This window comes from Psammomys obesus, unplaced genomic scaffold (genome assembly GCF_907164565.1).
Source record: "Psammomys obesus unplaced genomic scaffold, mPsaObe1.curated_primary_1811, whole genome shotgun sequence".
Taxonomy (NCBI): domain Eukaryota; kingdom Metazoa; phylum Chordata; class Mammalia; order Rodentia; family Muridae; genus Psammomys; species Psammomys obesus.
In genome coordinates, this window is record NW_026590062.1 from 8,991,915 (window position 1) to 9,013,790 (window position 21,876).

General features: G+C 53.0%; 1 protein-coding gene across 1 annotated transcript in view; it reads left to right on the forward strand.

The window, feature by feature from the left end:
* The window catches only part of Rbm19 (RNA binding motif protein 19), an 85,889-nt gene that overhangs the window by 19,046 nt on the left and 44,967 nt on the right, over positions 1-21,876 (forward strand). The window contains exons 17-21 of the mRNA XM_055606331.1: positions 4,055-4,230; positions 4,412-4,472; positions 5,386-5,465; positions 7,264-7,319; positions 7,884-8,000. Coding sequence (XP_055462306.1) covers positions 4,055-4,230; positions 4,412-4,472; positions 5,386-5,465; positions 7,264-7,319; positions 7,884-8,000 — 490 coding nt within the window. The remainder of the gene's footprint in view (positions 1-4,054; positions 4,231-4,411; positions 4,473-5,385; positions 5,466-7,263; positions 7,320-7,883; positions 8,001-21,876) is intronic.

A 21,876-nucleotide genomic window follows, 5' to 3' on the forward strand; every position in this document is an offset into this window, starting at 1 on the left:
CACATGAGGTTTGAGAGTGGCTTCAGGGTTTGGTGGCCCCAGCCAATGAGTGGTCGGTGACGCTGTGAAGTGTGATGGTGACTTTAGGTGGTCATGGCACGAGCCTGTGTTGTGGTCAGTGGAAACTTGACTTACACTTACAGCAGTGGTGCTGTGCCAGGGTGGGGGGAAATTTACACTCTCCAGCACACAGCAGCCTTCTGCTCCTTGTCATGACTTGGGGGAGCACCTCTCTTCTCTAAGCTTTGTTTTTCTGTCTTTAACATGGGTGATAGCCACCAGGGTGCCCAAGGCTACTGTTGTCACCCACAGGCTGGTAGCCAAGTGGCATCATCCTTAACTGCCATTTTCCAGAGCTATCTTGGCCTCCTATGGCTCTTTCGTCCCTCTTTGACTACATAGTTCCCACTCCTCTGAGTTTCATCCTGTGCCGCCTCATCTCCTGCCCACTGCATATTATTCCTGAGGTACCAACAGCTCTCCCCTTCCTGTAGGATGAGGACCTAGAGCGCTGGGGACGCAGACTAGGATTTCACAGGCAAGGAGGGGGATGGGCAGGCTTTTCTACAGTGAGCTTCTGTTCCCTGCATGGGTCCCCAGGGACAGGAACAGCGTGTTTTATCTCCCCACAACCAAGACCCTCACCTCCAGATAAAGGGCTGTGAGTCAGGGGAGGTCCCACAAAGCTGCCTGCTGCTGATAACAGGCTGTCGCTGTAGGCCTCACAGGAGCCTGGAGTGGGGAGGGGCAGGGGAATCCTACAGCCTGATTATAATGACGCCCCCTGTGGACATCTGTGACTGGCTGTCATTGTACTGACTGGGGCAGAAGTGGTTTTTCCGTGCTCCTCCCGGTCCCTGTGGCCCACCTGGCATCCAGCTCCTCACCTCAGCCCTGGCCCTTGCCCAGCCCTCCACCTTTCTAACTCCTTCCCTTCTCCCTGGTGGTTCTTGCTTTTCTTGTCATCCATTTGGACTTTATGGTACCCAGTTTCTAGTCTCTCTTTTGTCTCCCCAGTTGGGGCTAAAGCAGAAACACTTTGTAAGAAAAGACCTTGTCTTTGTCTCCGTGGCACTTAGCCACCTCCAGCCCTCCCTTGGACCCAGATGAAGGCCCCAGCAGAGCTAGTGATTAGGTATATAAGGTGGCTGGGATGAGGTCTCCCGGATATATGGTGCAGGCAGGCCTTCCCAGAACCCCAAGGAGAGGGGCTGGGGCCTGCACTCCCTGCCTTGTACTGTCTCACCTCTAGGGTTAGGGATTCACAGGTCTTCCTTCAGCAGCTCCAGAAGGGCCCACCAGGCAGTGTGCACAGGAGGGGTGAGGCTATGGATGAGGAAATTGTCACTATCCCAGGGCAGTTCACGCCTGGTAAGCTCCCCTCTTATTTGAGACACACAGACAAGAGCCAGGAGGGAAGGTGATTTCACAGTGAGGCCAGGGATCTGAAAAGAGGAAATTAGAGGAAAGTAATAGAGACTAGTTGAGTCCTTTGTAACACAGCAGGCAAGAAGAACCCTCAGGGAAAATGCTAGTGCTGTGACCTGGTGGAGATTCTGAGATGAACAGAGTGGGTGTGTATGTATGTGTGTGTGTAACATGCCTGCACACCACGCTTGGTCTCATTAAACGCCGTTGTCTTCATTGGGGTTTTATTGCTGTGAAGACTCTTAAAAAGGAAAACATTTCGTTGCGGCTGGCTTACAGTTTCAGAGTTTTGTCCATTATCATCATGGCAGGAAACATGGCGGTGTGCAGGCAGCTGGAGAAGGAGCTGAGAGTTCTGCATCTTGATCTGCAGGCAGCAGCAGAAGACCGTGTGTCACACGGCCTTGCTGAGCATAGGAGACCTCAAAGCCCGCCCCAACAGGGACACACTTCTTCCAGCAAGGCCACACCTACCCCAACAAGGCTGCACCTCCTAATAGTGCCCCTCCTTATGGGCCTATGGAATCCATTTTCTCTCAAACCACCATACCCATACTGCAGAAGGAAGGGGTCAGCCAGTGGCCCTGGCACAGCCAGTTTGCAGCAGAACCAGTGTGGCCTGCACGAGTGTCATAGCTCTGTGCCTGCAGTTTTCCCTCCTCCTTTGGATCCACAGTGCCAAGATGAGTGTAGGGAGGCTGGTAGCCGGGCTGTGGGAGGAAGGCTTGCCTCACCAAAGCTTGTCTTGCACCTTTAGTGGGTGTGGTGTTCTTCCTGATGTTGAGGGATGGTGTAGGTTAACTCATTGGAAGTTGGGGAGGCCACTGGGACTGTTCTGGCCAGACCAGCTTCACACCAAGGAATAGGTGCCAGCCATTCTTAAAAGTCCCCTACCTCCTGAGGCTGGGACTAGGAGCAGCTGGCCTGCTAGGGAGAAACCTGCCCATCTTAGACACTGACCACAACCTCTCTTAGCTCAGTCCTTTGCTAAAGCTGAGAGGCACCTACCTCCCTGCTACCATCTGAACATGCTCTGTGCGGCCCGGGGCAGGGCAGAGTCCCAAATGCACATGCCAGGGGCTGTCAGAGTCCAGACTGGGGACAGGAGGAGGGCAGGGTCAGCAGTGTTGCATAGGCCAGGGCATAGTGTGTGAGGCGAGCAAAATGGTTTCTTCACTGGCCCCAGCTGAGGATGAAAGCCAAGTGCTACTAACTTAAGTTGTAAGAATTGATAAACCAACTTTTAAAAACAGCTACATTTTCCTCTTCTTGAAAACTCCACTTTTCTGACCACACTGAAGTGATCCCTCCAAGTGTCAGAGATCAGCCAATTTTGAGAAGGGACACCCTCGCTAGCAGACCACACACCCGCTGAGCCACCATCTTCCCTCTCACCCTCTTCTCTGTGAAAAGGTCTTTTCCGGCTCTGACAAACCCTTGCACCAACGTCAGGCAGCCTGAGATTTAGAGTTCAGAACAGATGCAGAAGCCTCCAGAATGTTCTGTGGGCTCTCATGGTTTGTGGTGTGGCACCTCATCAAGGTCACATGTGTCAAAGATGTCACCAGCCTCCTTGTCTGAGGCCAAGGTGAGCTAGTGGCTGGGACTATCATCCTGTGGAAGGCCATGCTGCTTCTGAATCTTCCCCAGGACCTGACGTTTCTGCTCCCTGTCATGAGTCACATTTTCCTCCATTTTAATCCCTAAGTACCAACAGTTGTGCTGGGGTAGCATTGCTGTGAGACATACTTGTTTGTCTCCCAGGTGAGTGTGGATTCTGGGCTAGGCCCCAAAGAGCTGAGGGCACAGCTATATTTCTTGTTGTGTCAGAGAGGTGACCAAGTCACTGATGTCACTGCGGCATTTCCATTGAGCTAATGGGGTGGAATTATGGGGTTGGCACTCAGTTATAACTAGTTTGAGGCTTTCAGAAGGTTGGGGAGATGGAACCTGGCTTCCCACTCACACAGAGAAGCCAGACCCAAGAAACAGCAGGTGTCATCTGGGCCTATCGGAGGACCTTTCTGGTTTCTGTCCACCAGGGCAACCATTTCCCTTGCTGGAATCTCTTGACAGCAGTGCATACCAAGCCCAACCCCTTGGGTCCAGGGTATTGAGAATGAGCTGTTTCACCACCACCAATTTTGAGAAATTTCAAATTGGATTTTAGTTGAAGTTCGTCAAATACCCTGCATTTGTTTGTTTGGTTGTTTTGTTTTTGAGGAAAAATAACATTTTGCTTAGGTTCATGATTAAAGAGAATAATTCATGTAGTAATTTAAAGTTAAGTTAGTGCAGCCTGGGCCTGTTTAACACTCATAGTTTTGATCTGTGTTCAATATTCTACCCTCTCTCAAATGGGACCAACAGCAGGTCATCTGTGTCTGCCTGCCTTTCTTACACCTCTCTTTCCCTCTCTGTCTGTCTCCTTCTCTCCCACTCTCTCCCTTTCTTCCTCCCTCTCTCTCTACTTCTTCCCTGTCTCTTCCTTCCTTTCTCCCTTCCCCTCTCCTCACCTCTCTCTGCTAAAGACCCCCAGTGCCTGCAGGAGCCTTTTAATCTAGTAGGTTTTGTGCACTGGGCTTTGCAGTGACTTCATGTAACACACTGGTTTGTTTGTTGACAGGGCCAGCACCTGACCCAGAAGGTGAAAAGGCTTCTGAGGAAGGAACAGAAGCCTCCACGGGCAAGATGGAAGAGGAGGAAGAGGAAGAGGAGGAGGAGGAAGAAGAAAGTGTCCCAGGATGTACTTTGTTTATTAAGAACCTCAACTTCAGCACCACAGAGGAGACACTGAAGGAAGTGAGTGAGACTGGAGACAGGGAAGGGACCCCTCAGGCTGTGGCCTGATGATAGCATCGCATCTGCCCTACCTGTAACTCTTGGGCCTCCTCATACACTTAGGGATGGGTCCTCAGGTAAGGGAGTAGCTTCGGACTTCTGTTCAAAAAGCAGCCCAGTGACAGGCACCTGTCTTTTGCAGGTGTTTTCCAGAGTGGGAGCTGTAAAGAGCTGCATGATCTCCAAGAAGAAGAATAAAGCAGGTATTTATTCCTGTGGCTCAGCAGGAGCGTTTCTTGAAGGTGTGAGGGAGGGAGACAGGATCCTCACCAAGGTCAAGTGTCACCACCTCCTGCCTAAACTGGTACCTGGCCTGCCTCAGGCCTCCTACTCCTTGGCCTACCCAGCTGACACACTGGGCTCTTCTCTCTCTTGAACTTTCCCTAACAGTGAGCAGCTTTGAAACAGTTCCACAGGGGCAGCAGTGTGGAGCAGAAACCTGTTTTCTCCCATTACCCCCATGTTCTGGAACTTTCCCAGGCATGCCAAGAAATAGGCTTTCCCTCCTGTCTTCCAAGGGAAATACCCAGAGGAACAAGTTCTAGAACATTCTACCGATTCATTAATCTTGCGTCTCCCTGGCCAGTGGGCACATATGCCTCATGTCTTTCTTTGGGCCCAGGGATTGTCCAGAGTCCTAGCTATTCCTCCTGGCTTCACAAGGGGTGGGCAGGGCCAGGCCATCCCCATTCGGAGTTCCTCTGGTTAGGCAGGATTGGTGGGGACACTACATGGCCTGGCCCAACATGCTGCTGAGTAGTAATGGATAGCCATGATGTTCTACTTGTTGTTCCTCAGGCGGGTCCCAAGATCCTACTTGTGGCAGCCGTCGTCACCCCTGTTACTACCCACTCCCTTTGAAAAGCAGAATCTGATTAGGTTGATCATAGTGTCAGTTATCTGCTAGTTAATAACCTAGAGGCCCCAGGTAGCAGCCCTGTAGCCCCATTGGTGATTTACCTTAATGCCTGGTCCTATGTCTCTGAGCATGAGCTGGGGTCTTGTTTTGAAGGAAGAGCAGTGTGAGAAGGGAAGAGAAATTAAGTGGGCATCCATCCATGGAGTCTTCACACGTGGACTGGTCTAAGCTCCACCCCCCCTCCCTCTTTCTCTCAGGAGTGCTACTTTCAATGGGGTTTGGGTTTGTGGAATACAAGAAGCCGGAGCAGGCCCAGAAAGCCCTCAAGCAGCTCCAGGTAAGCTGGGGTTCTGGGCCATCATGGTGAGGCCATGGCCCAAGACAGATTAAGGGCCTTTCTCACCCGTCTGTGGTAACTTTGTTTATTCATTTTTTTACCATGATTCCAAACATGTTTGCTCTAGCTCGCAGGCTCTTTATGAACCACTCTAACCACCCGAGCCACGAGTAAGCTAGGCTCTAGACGCAAAGCTGGAGCATTAGCAAAATGACCCCTGGAAATCCTCAGATATCCCAGGAAATACAGCACGTGGAGATGCGTCTGTCTATCGGATAGTCTATCGGACCATGACTGTGAACTAGACTCACTCCTCTCTCTGCTGGGAAAGACCAGCTGCAGACCTGCACAGATGTGCAAGGGCACACAGCCACAGGTGCTCCATGACAATAATGCCTCCCCTGGAGGGGTGGGGAGGATACTTCAGAAAACACAAAAAGCCTTCTTCAGGAGGTGGCAGGTAAGCCAGTACCTGCCATGACAGAGAAATCTTCTCAGAGTTCTGGGAGGTGGGATGGCAAATGCAGAGGCCAGTGGCAGGGATGAGGCAGGAGTGAACTTTGTACATTTGGGAAGCAGAGAGAGACCAGTGTGGTGGGCATGATTGGGGTAAGGTTCTGGGAAGGAGGTGAGGAGAGATGTGTAGAAGCAGAGACCTTCTTATGGGTCCTTTAGAGAATGAGCATTGGGCTTTAACTCGGTAAAAGACTGTGGCTCTGGCTTGAGCTTTAGGACACTTTCCAGAGCTGCTATGAGGACCATGGATAGTCTGGAGATAAATGGGGAACCCCTGTGCCCCTCACAAGACATCACCTTAGCTTGGACCAATAAGAAAGTTGGGAGAGGAGCTGAGAAGTGTCTAGGCAAAGAGGCAGATTGTGCTCCTCAACAGTGGGACTGAGCCAGTGGCAGCCCTCAAGGGACCTGAATCTTGCTTAAGAAGACAACCACAAGGCCAGGAGTGGTGGTACACACCTTTGATCCTAGCACTCAGGAGGACCTCTAAGTTCCAGACCAGACCAGTCTACATTAGCAGGCTGTAGGCTAGCCTGAGCTATACAGTAGAGCCTGTCTCAAAAACAATAAAGATAGCTAGAGCTCTGCACATCAACAATCATCTCAGGCCAGGCAGGGCAGAGGGCATAGCTCAGCATGTGCCCTGTAAGGTTTTTGTCCTTTGTTTACTAGAAATCCTGCTTCGTTCCTGGACCCCCGTGCCTTCATTTGACTCAAATTCAAGTCTGCAAACGCTGATCTATATTTCTCAAGAGTTGTTAGCCCAGCATTTGCATGCGTGCCATGTGCTGTTTTATGCGCGAACGTGTGTACACATCACTGCCAGGGATCGCGCATCCAAATCCCCATGTGCTGTATTTCCTGGGATATCTGAGGGATTTCCAGGGGTCATTTTGCTAATGCACCAGCTTTGCAACTGGGGACTGCAGTTAGAGCCTAGCTCACACGTGTTTCCAGTGAGCTAGAACAGTCCATAAAGGGCCTGCAAGCTAGAGTGAGCTGTCTGCAAGCTAGATCTGCAGGCTTCTTTCCCTGAGAATGCTGCTAATGGTAGAAATGGCTCTCTGGGTGGACAGGAGGTCAGGAGGACATGGGAGACTGGCTCTCTCTGGCCACCTGCTGCTTGGCTCAGGGAACTGTTTTGTGTTAAAGCCATTTCTGTCCTTGGCTCCCACCAACCCCTCTGCCTGGGACAGGCCGTTTGTGTCCTTAAACCAGGGACGAGGTGCTGGAGAAGGGCAGGGATAGGTTAGTGACCAGGCCCGGTTATTTTGTGTTCTAGGGTCACGTCATCGACGGCCATAAACTGGAAGTGCGGATCTCCGAACGAGCCACTAAGTGAGTCCCCAGGTGGCTCCTCTGGCCTTGAATGGGTGGCAGCTCTCCATCTGACCTTGGTGCTGATTGTTCTGGAGTCTCGTTCTTAAATGCCAATTCCTCACCCATTTGGGGTTCTTCCCAATTAAGGTTACACTTGCCAACTTTGATACAAACTTCTCTGCCCAATCAGACCAGCCCTTGTCCATCCTCTGGGTACAGAGCTTAGACATGTCTTTATAATAAAAGGAGCAGATGGGCCTGGGAGTGTAGCTCAGGGGCAAAGTGCTGGCCCAAAATGCAGGAGGCCCTCCCTCGTAAAGTTCCTTCTCGTGGTCCTTGTTACAAGGCAGCAGCAGTGGGCTGCATTGATCAGGGAGCCACAGCAGTTCAGGGGAGAAGGTAACTCCAGTCCCTGTCACCCTGAGTGGAGGACAGGCTGACATCCTCTGTTTTCATCACAGCCCCTTCTGCAGGCTACTTGAAATGACAGGGAGATGTTTTGTGTGGGAAGGTGACAGGAGTGGTCTAGGCACAAACAGTTGACACCTCAAATAACCTGCTGTTTCATCAACCCCACCCCAGGCCTGCCTTGACACCCACTCGGAAAAAACAAGCACCCAAGAAGCAGACGACCTCCAAGATCTTGGTGCGGAATATCCCCTTCCAGGCCAACCAGAGGGAGATCCGGGAGCTTTTCAGGTGGGTCCCTGCACTGGGCAGTGGGCACAGTGCCCCTTGGAGGCTGAGAGGCCACCCAGGTCCTGACCATGGCACTGCAGCTCACAATGGGGATTTTCAAACTGCCCTTGGTCTGTCTCCTTTAATCTCAGGGACTGTAGTGCAGGAGTGCCCTGGCCGTTCCTCTCAGGCAGGAGGACAGCTGGGTGTGTGTGCCGGTACCCCAAGGCTGTCACCACGTATCAGGAGGGACAGCAGTTCTGGTGGCTACAGCCTGTGGTTCCCCTGTGGCATTTACTGTGTGTGCTCTAGGAGGGTCATCCCTTCAGGGTGGGGCCCAGACACTGGGACCTTCACCTCAGCTCCCCAGAGGATCCTAATGTCCTCATAGGATTAAGACTGCTGATGTCAGCTGCCCTCTTTGAAAAGCCATTTGGGGAGGACAGTGAATGTCCTACATACAGAACACAGGCCGTGGTCTGTTAGCACAGGAGTCAACCTCAGCTTGGGGGCCAGGCAGGTAATGGTCAAAGACAGACTGGCAGGGACAGAGGCATTGCTGCAGGCCATGATGATGTGCTGGAGCCTAGATTTAGTCAGGCTCACTCTGCTCATGGTTTGAAAGATCCGTCAAATGGAGTTCTTTTTTTTCCAATGTTTTCATTTTATGCGTATGAGAGTTTTACTTCCACTTGTATATTGTGTGCATTCAGTGCCCTCAGAGGCCAGAGGAGGGTGTGAAATCCCCTGGAACTGGAGATTTCAGATGCTTGAGAGCTGCTAGGAATGAACCCAGGTTCTCTTGAAGAACTGTCAGTGCTCTTACCCACTGAGCCATCTTTCCATCACCCTCCCCCCCCATCAAGCTGAACTCTTATAGGGGATCCCAGAAGGACTTGTGGACTCTTTAAAAGCTAACCACACAGGCTGGCTGCCACGTACCTTCACAACAGAGGGGTTTTGGTTTGGAGAGCTGCATAGATGGCTCTACCCAAAGCCCCAAGTTGAAGGAGACATTTCTGTGATCCCATGAGAAGAGGGTGCTGGGTTTGAAGGCACCCCAAGGCATGTGCTCTCACAGCCAGTGTGTGAGCTCACCCCTCCATGCCAATTGCAGAGGCTCAGCTGGAGTCTTAGAGTACTCCAGGGCTTGAGTCCCCCCCTCTCCTCTGCCACTGCCTACAGAGAGAGGCCCAGGGAAGAGCTCCGTCAGCAGCACCCGGCTGCTTGTCACTTTCTCAGGTGATGTCTCTGGTAGTGACCCAACGGTGTCTTGCAAGACAGACAATGGCTACGTGATGAGTGCTAAGTTGGAGAGGGAATTATCTTCATGAGACTTGTGTCTTTACTCTCGCTGTGAGGTTAAGAGGCAGGACGCTGTTTGGGGGAATCAGCTTCAAAACCCTTCCCTCTCTCCATGTTCTTCCCCATTCCCTGGGGTGGGGGCATTCACAGGCACCATCAGCCCAGTTGACGCCACATATCATCCCCTGTTGATGCCTAAGCTGTGGTGCCTGGTGAGATGGGTCACAGTCGGGGGCAAGGGGACATTTTTCACGTATCCACATCCGGCGCATCAGCCAAAAGGCGAGTGAGAGTGCCGGCTCCGTGCTTGCCTTCTGTGGCTCTGCTTCTTAAAAAAAAAAAAAGAGTCCAATCTCACAGCTGCCACATCAAAAGGAGTTGCTAAGAACCGTGCGTGTTGATCGGGAACCACATCCCTGGAAGATGACAGTGTCACTTGGTTCCACAGCGTATTGGGGATGACATTTATCCGGGGAAACAAAAGACTGCAAGGCAAGAGAAGGTGCTTTGTTTGATCTGTGTATTATATTCTTTTTAGTAGACAGGGAATTAGTGTCTGCTGAATGTGCTTACATGTGGTGTCTCTTCCCCTCCGCCATTGTTCTGACTAAGCGGTCAGAAACCCTGAAGCTGGAACCTCTCCTCCCGGACAGGCAGGCGCTGCCTTGCTTTTGTTAGCCTCCCAGCGGATGGAGAAATGAGGCTGATTGCAGTGGTGGACGGCAGGGGTCACTGTGAGCCTTCCCAGGCCAGGGCCTCAGGCCTGATTCTAGACAAAGCCACCCACAGGCCAGCAAAAGGTCACTGACTAAGGGAAGGTTTCAGGGTTTCGGAGAACTGGTTGACCTACTATGTCAGGCAGGATTGGGGAGCTTTTCCTGGTAGATCTGACCAAACTCACAACCCACATTCCAGGTGTGTATGTCCCTGTGTGCTGGTCTCTGTGCCTGGTGGCGGCCATGCTGGATCTGCTTGGAGCTTGCAGTCCTAGGCACGGGAGGGCTTCTGCTCTACCCAAAGGGAACTGGGGGCACAGCCTACCCAAGACTGCACATCTGAGCGGGCATGTGGCTTTCAGGGCTCTGACCCAAGTTAAATCATGCCAGTCTGTTGCCCTCCCAGTTTTAGAAGCACTTGTCACCCCAGGTTGTCCTGGTGGGGACACTGTGGTGATTGTGTGGTTTATATGAGGTACTGTGCTAGATGCAGCTGTGTCAGGAGCCTCTGCTGTTCTGCCACTGCTTGCAGAGGCCAGGGAAGAGGCACGTGAGAACACTGGGCCTGTGTGACAGGTCTTAACACCACCTGCTGGGGCAGGACAGCATTTACTGACCCTTTTCTGGAGGTCCCACTGCCCCCTTGATTCCACTGGTTCTCAGTACCTTCACAGGAGGCACTGTGGGGCTCTGTGCCTGTAGGAGCCTCATCAGTAGTGATTTGAGCCAACAGTAGGGACAGTGATAGCTCTCTCTGGTGTACCTGCTGTGGGCCTCAGTGTCCTGTCATATAACTATGCTGACGCCCGTCATGTGCATCTAATAGCTGTGCTGTGTCATGACATGGAATGATACTCAGTGTTGTGGGGCACCAGGCACTGGGGCTGAACAATTCAAGTTCCCAGGATCCCATTGCTTCAGTCTGCCATTGTTCTAAAAGCCTCCATCTTTCAGGAAGAAACTACTCCCCAGCCCAGATCTAAACCACTCGCTGGTTCAGTGCCTCTGGCTGTCATGCCCTTCCCTCCTCCAAGTGGCTTTCCCAGGGGCTCTCAGGTTCCTTGAGGTTGCCCAGAGGCAGCAGTCACAGTTGGGAGGGGGGGCGGTGACTGTGGTTCAGTATCACCCGAGGACAGTAGGAGCAAGATCTGAACCCAGGATCTGGCTCTAGGCAGAGCTGGGTCCTTACCTGAGGTGCAGAATCCTGAAGGTCTGTAACTTTTCTCGTTGTCTCTTCCCTTCCCTGGGTATGTGCCTTCCACACTGCTATTCCCCCTGCCTCATCAGCCCACAAGGATGCCTGAAGGACTCACCTGCCCAGGTCCCTCTGCCCTGTAGGACCAGCAAGGATGCTCCAGCCCGTGTGTGCACAGTGCAGCTCAGGCCTCACAACTGCAATGACAGGCAAAAGCTCCAAGTGCCCCATTGTCTTCCTTGGGCAGCCTTGCCTAGAGTCCCTGGTTTCAGGAAAGCAAGAGTCTCTCTTCCCAGGAAGGAGGTTTTGCCGGGCTGGCCCCATGGGCACATGGTCTGGAGAGTCACACAAGGCTCCACACCTGGTTTGGTGCCCATTGTGAAACCTGGTGTGTGGTTTTCACAGGGCTCAGGGACCTCCCGGGTGTGTGGCAGGAAGATAAGGGTGTTTGGAGCCAGAGAAGTTTTGACGGTCAGCCAGCCTCAGTTTCCTCATTCATAGGAGAAGAACCACAACTTGGCTCCTGCTCCCTCCCTACTCTGGCAGCAAAGGGCATGGCCTGGGGGAGGATGAACAGAAAGACAGGAGGGAAACCAGTGTCATTCTCAGTCTGGTGGGCAGATTACACTTCCCAACGGTTCCTTTCTCCTAAGTGATTGCAGCGTCTTAAGGCCCCAGCCTTCCTCACTTCAGGGTGGAGATAGCAGCATGCCCGACAGGGTTACAGACCTGAGAGTGGAACCTGAGACTCCCCTTGGGCCGCATTGGACTTCAGAAAGCCCTGTTTGGCCTGAAACTTAGGAAGACTAGTATCAGGGGTCTAAGGCAGAAGAGAAGGCCTGGGCGGAGGGCAGGGAGAATGCACAGCCTCTGCTGGGCCTCCACATATTCCCTAGGCAGTTTCTGCTCAGAAGTGTCCATCCTCTTCTCCAAGAGGATGAAAGCCATCCTTTTCCTGTCCAGTCTGGGTTTGCTTCCTCCGCTTCCACTCTCTGCCCGTTGCCCTCCTAGTCATGGGCACAGGTGCCCATCTGTGTGAGAACATACTTAAGCTTCTCCCCATGCTTGTGCCCTGAGAGGTGTTCACTGGAGCTGTCCCTGGGCCTGCAAGCTATGTGCCTCCTTCCTAAAAAGGATCAGGTATCTTCAAAGACAGCACACTGATGCTAAGACTGGGACTAATGGGACATCTTAAAGATATGGAGCTCAAGCCTGGACGGCCTGAGGGCCTGAGGGCTTTTTCCTAGGCACCAGCCAGTCACTGCAGAGCCCAGGTGGATGGCTGTTCTATAGGAATGCTGTGCTGTTGACTCCCTATCAGCCCCAGACAAGTCCCTCTGCCCTCGGTTTTGACACAGAGCCCCCGCCACACACACACACACACACACGCACACACACAGGCAGGGTCTGTGTTCCTTGAGCTCCTGAGGCCTGTGGTCCTTCCTAAAACCTGGCTATTGCTAAGGTACCATTGATAAACTATAGGCCCCACACAACTCTTCCAACTGCCACTTGGTTTACATGGCACTCACCAGAGAAGCTCTCTGGCCAGCCCCTTGCTCACCTCACCCCCACCCACAGGCATGGGTTGCGCTTCTGCCAGATTTGAGACCCTACAGCCCGCCCTGGCTCCCCCTCCTTCTTCCATCTCTTCCTCCCAGCTTCTTCTCTGAGTGTGGCTACACACACAGTGAATCTTAGAATCGTCAAACATGATGTCACAGTCTTCAAGGCAGTAAGATAAAGGGCTTCTAGCTCAGTGCCACCATCCCTAGCTGTGTGACCTGGGACATGCTATCCACCCTCTGTGTACCCTAGTCTCATCAGGGAATTGGAAATCCAGAGTGCCCAGTGCCAGATCTCTGCGGTTACGGCTGTGTAGGTTGAGCCCTTCAGCTCGCTCACCCTTCACTGGATCCCTTCCACCTGGTTTGTTCACTTCTCCCACTTTCTCCCAACCTGCCTGCAGCTCCCCTTTGACCTCTGCCCTGGCGAGTAGTTGTTATCAAACAAAACCCCATCTAGACTGTAAGGTCAGATGTCATTGTAGTCATACAGTGTGCACGGGAGCCTAGTGTCCTGGTGGGTACTTAGAAAATGCTCACAGAGTGTGCAGCCCTACTGTGCACAGCCCTACTGGGCACACCCTTACTCTAGAATGCTGATGAAGACGAAGCTTGGGAGGCACAGAGAGGGTTAGCAGTTTGCCTAGGGTAACACAGCTCTGCAGTGTAGTTAGCTCTCACTCTAGAGCCCACCGTCTTCCTGGGACTGTCCCTGAAGGACAGGGATGTCCACTGCCTCTCAGATTGGCCAGAGTCTGGCTCCAGATAGAACACAGCTAATTTCCCCTCCCCCCCCCCCCCCCCCCCCCCCCGCCATTTCCTTCTCAAAGGTGTGAGCCACCTGCTAGGGTGTGAATGGGCAATTCACAACAGGTGTCCAGAGCCCTTAATTACACGCCTGGGTCTCCTGTGCCCGGCACACCTGTTGTGTTGACTTAGTGGACAGCTCAGTCTGTCCCTGTCGGCTCATTTCTTCTCATAGGCACCGTGATGGTAGAGGGAAGGAAGAGGGCAGCCAGTGGCCTCCCTCCCCTGCCCAGGATGGGGTTTCTGCTGTGTCAGCTCCTGGTTCCTGGCAGTATTTTCTAGAAGCATCATCTGCTCTGCACAGAGCCGGTGTGATGAGGAGAGGGGGTTTCAGGTTCCCCTGGCTGTCTGGAAAGATACCACCCTGGACTAGTGGTGTTCCCTGCCTCACAGCCAGACTCTCCTGCACCCATCTGCACCTCATAGTGTGTGTCTGTATGCTCCTCCTGACATGGGCCCCCCGCCGCCGGCCCCATGGCTCCATCTGTTTGTCTCAGATCTGTAGAGATCCCATATCAGAATAGGATCGTGGGTTCTGGGTGAACATGTTTAGATCTCAGGGTGGTCAGCAAAGGTTTCTGAAGGCAGAAACCATGTGATCCAGCGACCTGCTGAAGATTGACAGAAGTGACCAGGTTCAGAGGTGTATGTGGATCACAAGCTTTCATGCCTATACCTTAGCCAGTGCCCCACACAAGACACAGCCAGCTCCACATGGTTCCTGGTCCTGCCACCACCCAGCGAGAGCCCCCCCCCCCCCCCCCCACTGCCCTTGACAGCATGCTGTGTGCATCCGGTGAGGTTCCCATGCTGGCTAGGTGAGCCATCGCTTGCTTGCTTGTTCGATGCTGTGTCTTACTCTGTCAGGAGACAGTGCTGTTCTGGGTCTCACTGCAGGGCGGAGCAGCTGTGCATGGGGCAGTGCTGTGGGGCATGCGGCAGTGCTGTGGTACACCTCACTGCAGGGCAGTCTAGCCTCTTGTAGGTCTTGGCTGTTGTGCGTATTGCTCACGGGGCACATTGTTTCCTGGCTTTTTTGGGTGCCACCACTAAACAGGCTCCAGAGTAGCTCTCTCCAGTGTGTACTCAATGCCAGTGTGTGAGCGTTTGCACCCCCAACACATACCCCATCTCTAGCCAGCGCACACATGACTTGCCCACCTTTTCTACCTGATCTCATTTGTGGACTCTTGCTCAGTTTCCCTATGGTTTTCTATTGTAGTTGTCTGATTAGTTGTCTGACACATGCATGCATATGTGTCTTGAGGGGGGGCATTTGCCCACAAAGACAGAAAAGCTGCTGTGTCTCCTGGAGCTGGAGTTATAGATGGTTATGAGCTGCCATGTGGGTGCTGGGAACTGAACCCCATCCTCTGGAAGAGCAGCAAGCTCTCTTAGCAACTGAATGTCCCCCCAGCCCCAGCTGTCTGATCTTTAAACTAACTTCTCTTATTAACTTTCTAATTGGCTTTGTCATTCTGTGTACTCTGGAACCACATCCCAGGTAACAGGACCACAACATCTCTCCGGTCCTGTGGCGGCTCACTCACACCTAGCTGTCGCTTGGTCGCCTCCTTCCCTGGGGCACCCACGCCTAGCTGCCACTCAGTCGCCTCCTTCCCTGGGGTCTCTGTCTCCTCCCCCTGTCCTCCTGTGAAACTTCCTGTGTGGGGCACAGTCCCTCTGGAACCCATTGCTGTGCCTGGCTGAGGTAGAGGCTTTCTCCTCGTCCTCACTGTTGAGTTAGCCTGCCTGGCTGATGGTGCTACTCTGCCAGCTGCCCCTCTAGCCTGGCCCATCCATGCAGACCTTCCAAAATGTCTGGAGTGATGGTTACCACACATTAGACTATGGAGCTCTCTGCTCTTCATCGGGTCTCTGGATCTTATTGGCTAAGGTTGTTTAAGGCCCTTTCGGGGGGAGCACAGCCTCCCCAAAGGAGGCTACAAGGAGCTTTTGTACCCCCTATATCTCAGTTTCCTGTGGCTTGAAGCAGCTATCAGCTCTGGATGGGAATTGCCGGCCACTTTAGGGCATACACATGGCTTTGGTGAGGGTCAGGACAGGGGGAAACTAGGACAGTAACTGAGGCACCGTGCGGCCAGCAGGATGGTGTGTTGCACCTGGAGTGGAGCCCATTAGGTTGGCAGTGCCCCTCAGTCTCTCCACACACACACCCTGGCTTCCATATGCATCAAAGAGAACCTCGGCCAGGGCCGCAGTCCAGAGCTGTGCTGTTTGATTATTCTATCCAGTATTGGCATAGGTTTGGGATCCTGGTGGGTGCTCCTGGTGGATCCGTGGGCATTAGCCGTGAGGTTAACATTTGTTATGATCATGATCCCTATCGCCGTGGGATAGGGTACAATGGACAGGGCCTCTTGACCACTGTCCCTACTGTGCCTGAAGCAGTCTGTACCTGGGGTCCCCTTCATTTCTCTACCTCCCTGGGTAACTGAGGCTTGCAGTCTGAAAGCCCCACAGCAGAACAGGGTACATCCTTGCATAAAATGTTCAAGGCTAGCCACATGTAAATCTGTAAATGACTTCAGATTTCAACTGGAAGATCAATACCCCATACCGTGACAGATGGCAGTAGTGAGCTGCTGGTCGCAGGAGTAAGCAGGTGGCATCTACGGCAGCTGTTAGGAAGACCTGAGAAGCTACTGAGTCATGCAGCAGCCATCTGTGACCCAAGAAGGACCAAGCCCCAGTCAGTCACTGCCACTCTGGTCTTTGATCAGGAGTAAATCTGCTTCATCCATCAACAACCAGTGGGAGACAAGCAGGGAGAGAGAAGTCACCCCGATTTCTATATGCTGCGTAATCTTTAGTACTTAAATCTAAGACAGTTGATATGAACCTGGCACCCTGGAATGTTGGAAGTACCAAGCCTCCTTATCTGTGGTATGAAGGAACAAGCACTGTGGTGGGGGAGGGGAGCCTAGACCCTCCTCCAACATAGGATTGGGTCTGAAGTGTAGGTGCATAACCATAGTTATAAATGGGCCTCTCCTGGTAAGCTCCTGGTTCCTCTTGCTGCTCCACCAGGCCCAGCTCCTTGCTAAGAGGAGAGTCTGGGGGCAATCTGGTGTGTCTTTTCTCAGACATCAGAAGTTGGCTATGAGCTTGGCTGGAGCTAATGAGAAGGCTGAACTCAGCCGCTGCTTGACCTCTCTGGGCCTGCACTGCACAGGCAGTTGTTTCAGGCATGGCAGAGTTTATGCTCTCCAAGGCAGCAAAACCTACTGGTTGTGCCTGCCTAGCATTCTGTAATTGGGGGTGGGGAGGCTGCTTGGGCTTTGCAGAACGTGGCATTGCAATTGATTAGTAATGTCTGCTGTGACTGCAGGAACAGCAGCATTGACACATGAGCAGCCACAGTTTGCAGTGGCAATGTGGTGTTCCTCTGCTACAAGGTGTGTCCGCCTGCCTCCATGACAGAGCACAGTCTCTTGCTTTTGGGGAAGCCTGCTTTCCCTCCTCATAAAGCCAGCACTGGCATGCGTCCTCCTTACTGCTGCAGGCAGCCTTTCGCTATATGCAGGGAAGACAAAGAACCCAGACTGAAGTGGGGCGCCCTGTCCTCAGGGGACAGTTGGCCTACTGGCTTTTCTGTCTGCACACAAGCCTGCACTCTGTTTGGTCCTGCTTGCAGCTTGATTGTTGGGACCAGTGCAGGGCTCTACGTGTCTATCTCCTAGCATCCTGGGTACAGAAGGCAGTGGGAGCCAACGAGCTTGGGAGATGTCTCCAGAGTGTCTTCAGACCCCGCCCATGTCACAGAGCTTTCAAGTGAACAGGACTCTGCTGGCCTCTGTATGGGGGGGTGGCAGGCAGGCCCTCACCAGTACATCTCAGGGTAGTCAGCTCCCAGAGGGACAAGGACTGTCCTGGCTGGCCTTTTGTTTAGCTATGGTCTTTCTAGGCAGCAGCTTTGATTAAAGAATCATTGCAGAAGGCCGGCCCTTAACCTTAGTCCCAATGTTCAGTACCACGTACTTGGGCCCACTTAAGCCTGCAGATCTTTTTTCTGTGAGCCTCATTGGTGGTTGTGTAGCCTCTAATTTTGGCGCAGTTTCCCAGTTAACACCGGTCACTGGCCGATGGTGCCTCGGGCACTTCATGGCATGTCATTATCAGTCCGGTGGCTGGCAGTGGAGTATGGTGGGGGGGGTGCCGTTTGTGGGGAGCTCCAAGAGCCTCAGTGCAGAAGTCAGAGGACAGGTGGCTCAGAGAGGGGCAGCATCCATTAAAGCTGGCACTGTGGGGCCATGAGCACAGTGCTGTGGGAGTGGCCACCTCAAGAACTGGGTAGTGTTCAACCCACACAACCATCCAGGGCTGTCCTGGGGTGCACTGGAGCAGGGTTGCTGAGTCTTGGCTCTGCAGCTAATCTCCTTCAGAGAAGTCATATGGGTCTCTGCCTCCCAGAGGTTCACCCCTGTGGGACAACAGCCAGTCCTCACCAGCACTCAGCATGACAGTCTAAGTACTGTGGTACCCTGGTACTGGTACCACAGTTCTCAAACTGGACCCAGGAACCTTGAGTGCCACAGTGAGCCTGTGTCTGCTCTGTGGGTGCTCAGTGTTGGGAAGGAGCCTAGGTCAGCTGTGATGGGGTACAGTGCTGCTGCAGACTAGGGGGAAGGTCTGAGGGATTCCATTAGAACTCACTGGCGTTCTGAGGGCATGTGGGGTGCTGTGTAGCAAAGGAGTCCAGGAACCGTGCCTGGAGTACACAGCAATGCCTGGTGCCAGAGGGCATGTCGCTTCCTAGATCCTTCCCACCGCTGCCTTTGTAAGTTTCCTTGGTGTCTGGTGTGCCTCCTGCCTCCCCACTGCCCCTGCCTCCCCTCTGCTCACCTCTTTTTTAGATAAATTCCAGAACACTTGTTTTCTGAGCCCAGTTTTGGGGGACCCAAAGGTATTTCTCCTAGAAAAGAATGCTCCTGCCTGTCTGTTCCCAGCAAGGACCAGCCCCAGATGTAGGTGGAGTGTGGCTCCTCCAGGGAACTAGCCTTGGACCCAGAGCTTAACCCTCCAGACCATGGAGTAGGACATCAGGAGACTGCTCAGGTGCCAGGGTGGGGTGGCAGTGTGCACACGGCTCCTTGCTGGCTTTCCCTCTGCCCATCTCTATGAAAAGGGGCTAAGGACAGCAGGGAGGGATGCCAGGGAGACCTCAGCAGTGCTAGGTGGGGAAAGGCTTTCCCAGTGGTGAATGGGAAGGAAGTATGTGTGGAAGGGGCCACTGAGCAAACACCCAAGGCATGCGTGGTGCTCGCTTACGTGCAGAGTAAAGATCAGGAGAAAGCATGCCCAGCAACAACCAGTGCTGGTCCACTTAAGGTGGCCTGGACTCCCTTCCTGTGCTGCTGCTATGATGCTTAGAGTCAGAGGGGAGAGCACTTCCTCTCAGACCATCTCCCTATGGCAGAGCTGCTGATGAGGACCTCGAGAGCCTTGCACAGATGACTTTGGTCAAACCTATGGCCAGTTCTCCTTCCAGTGGCTCTGTCCTCTCATATCTTCCACTTTGATTTGTTTGAATTCAGCCCCTTGTTTGAATTTCCTTGCTATAAATGTAGATAGGACAGTACTGGCCACTGCGGTTTCTTCCCGGCCCTTCACACACTGTCAAAACTTAAAACACCTTCAGGATCATTACCTGCTAACGAAATCGAAGCTTTGGTCTTAAAGGCTTTCTCCCCATTCTTAAGTGAGTCTCATTCCAAAGAGCGTGGGAAAGTGAGCAAAAGCCACCAAAGCAGCCATTTGCAAGCGTCTGCAGCATATCATGGTACTGCCCCATGCTTGTCCCACACACCTCTGTCATGGGATCGGCATTAATATCCTCACTTCACAGATGAGGAGACGGCAAGGCAGAGAGGTTAAGTGACTCGCCTGAGGTCTCAGAGCCGTCAAGTGGCAGAACCAAGGCCCCTGGGGCCCAGGTTCCAGTCTGCACTCCCCTGGCTCTGTAGTCGAGTTTGATGGACGTAACCCCCATACCAGCATCTCCCCTGCTCATGTGTGCTGAGAGCCTCTTGTCCTTCCGAGTGTACGCTTAAAAGCCTCCTACAGTGGCTCCGCTGGCACCGCAGGCTCCACAGGCTGATCCCGCCTTCTCCGTCGTAAAGTAGATGGGTGACACAGGCAGCTGACGGAGAACACAGCCACACACTGGGTAAGAAGCTCAGTGTTTTCCTAGCACAGGCTGGGAATAAACGCTTGTTGAGGGAGGAGAAAACAAGCTGAGGAGATCTTAGTGCAGGCCTCATAGGTGCCCCTCCCTGGGACCATGGCACTCTACTGCTTTAAATTTAAGTAAGGGCCTCTCTAAGAACCTTTTTTTTTCCAGCCCAGCCTGGCAGGCACCCTAACTCCTAGCTAGACAGACAGCCCCATCAGCATCAAGCAGCTTATTAAATAGGAGAGGAGCATCATCGATGCATCGGGGTTTTTTAAAGGCCTGAGCTGGGTGCTGGACCATTTTCAGAGGTGCCTTGTAGCCCCCTCCATCCCTATTCATGACAAGCAGAGAGCCTCCAGCAGCAGCCAGCGCTGGCTTTGGGGGAGAGTTGTCCGCCCGGCCCCCAGGGTCCTGCTGCCTACAGCTGGGAGCTCCGCCCATCCCGGGGAACCATGGAAAAGGACTGACTGCATACTCACTTGGTCCTCCCAGGGGCTCCCCTGTACCTTTCTTACCAAGGCGTGAGAGGCAAGCATTGTTGAGGGAGAAATGGGCCAGCCTGGCTGTGGGTGACAGAGGAGGCAGGTGGGTGATACTCATCCTGGGTTGCAGTCCTGTAGTCCTCTTTCTTCCTGGGGTTTCAGACACGGTTCCCCACATAGTGGTCAGAGAGTACCTCATGGGTTGCTTGCACTGGAAGATTCTGGCCACACATCAGGTATACCTGGGTGTGGGAAGGGGTAGGCAGCACCCCATGGTTGGGAGGATCTTGGACCAGTTCTCAAGACCCTTTTAAGGATCTGAGCATCCTCCCCAGACATTCATCCAGGGCTAGACATTTGGCTTCTGTGGTTTTTTGTTTTTTTGGGTTTTTTTGTTTGTTTGTTTGTTTTTGTTTTTTGTTTTTTTGGTTTTGTTTTGTTTTCTGCCAGCCTCCCTGCAGAGGCCAGAGCTGCCCTGCAGTCCTCCCGGCCACACCAAGGGCTAGTGGGCTTCAGGATCGTCAGCACAGTCACACGCAAGGAATCACTCATTTGTATCTCATTTTCGAGTTATTATCGAGCTGCTGGTTGAGAGAGTATTTTGACAGCAGCTGTCAGCAAGGTGCAAGCGGCTGCCATCGCCTGCGATTGGCTGAAGACACCTATGGCAGTGCGCTGAATTATGCCCCCAGCCCCCTCCAGTCTCCCCACCAGGAGAGGCAGGGAGGAGGAAGAGCAAACATCAGAGGAGGAGGGAGAACGCAGGCTTCATTAACATGTTTCTGACTCCCACTAGAAACAGCGGCCAAAAAGGCCCCGATTGTATCTCATGTTTTATTTAATTTATTGTATTTGAGGTTTGGGGCAACGAGGGAGGTGGATGAGAGAGGCTCCTTCCAAACAACCATTTAGGCTTGTCAGAGCTCATTGATTGAATTAGCGAGGTTTCCGCTCCTGGCTTCCAGCTGCCAGGGCTGTAAGCCGGTCAACCCGAGGGTGACCAGAAGCCCTGCATCTGGGAACCAGGAAGCCTGGGAAGGAGGTGCCCTTGGAGAGGGAGGCCTGCCGGTCCACCAGACAGCCTGCTCATCTTCCCCTTCTGCTTAATTGAAGCTCGGTAGAATGTGTGCCCTTTCCCAGCTCTCACAGGCTTTTCTCCTTCTATGGTAGGGAATTGCACCGTGCATGTTTCTCTCCAAGCCCTGTGCACCCAGGCAGGGGAATAAATAATGCTTCTCATTCGCTGCCTTTTACCCAAGCAGTTGGAAATTCCCTGTTTGTTTGGTCGTTGCGTTTGTTTTTGTTTATAGGCTTAAAAAAAAAAAGTCAGCAGCACCAGAAGGCAGATGTGTGGTGATGGGGAGGCAGGCATGCTCCGCCTTGCATTGAGACCCGTGGGGGCCGTGCTCCAGGCAGAGCGCTGCAAAAGAATGTAATCTCAGCGAGCCAGACGTCCTTTCTCCTTCCCCAAATCCCCAGCCTCACTCAGACTTCCCCCATGGGGGCCAAGCCTCCCTTCCCCCGGGGTTCACCTTCTGCAGTGGGGCCTGGTGCTAGCTTCTCCTTGACTGCCAACACCACAGAGTTGAGAGCTGTGGTCTCAGAGTGACCTTTAGCAGTGCCCAGAGCCA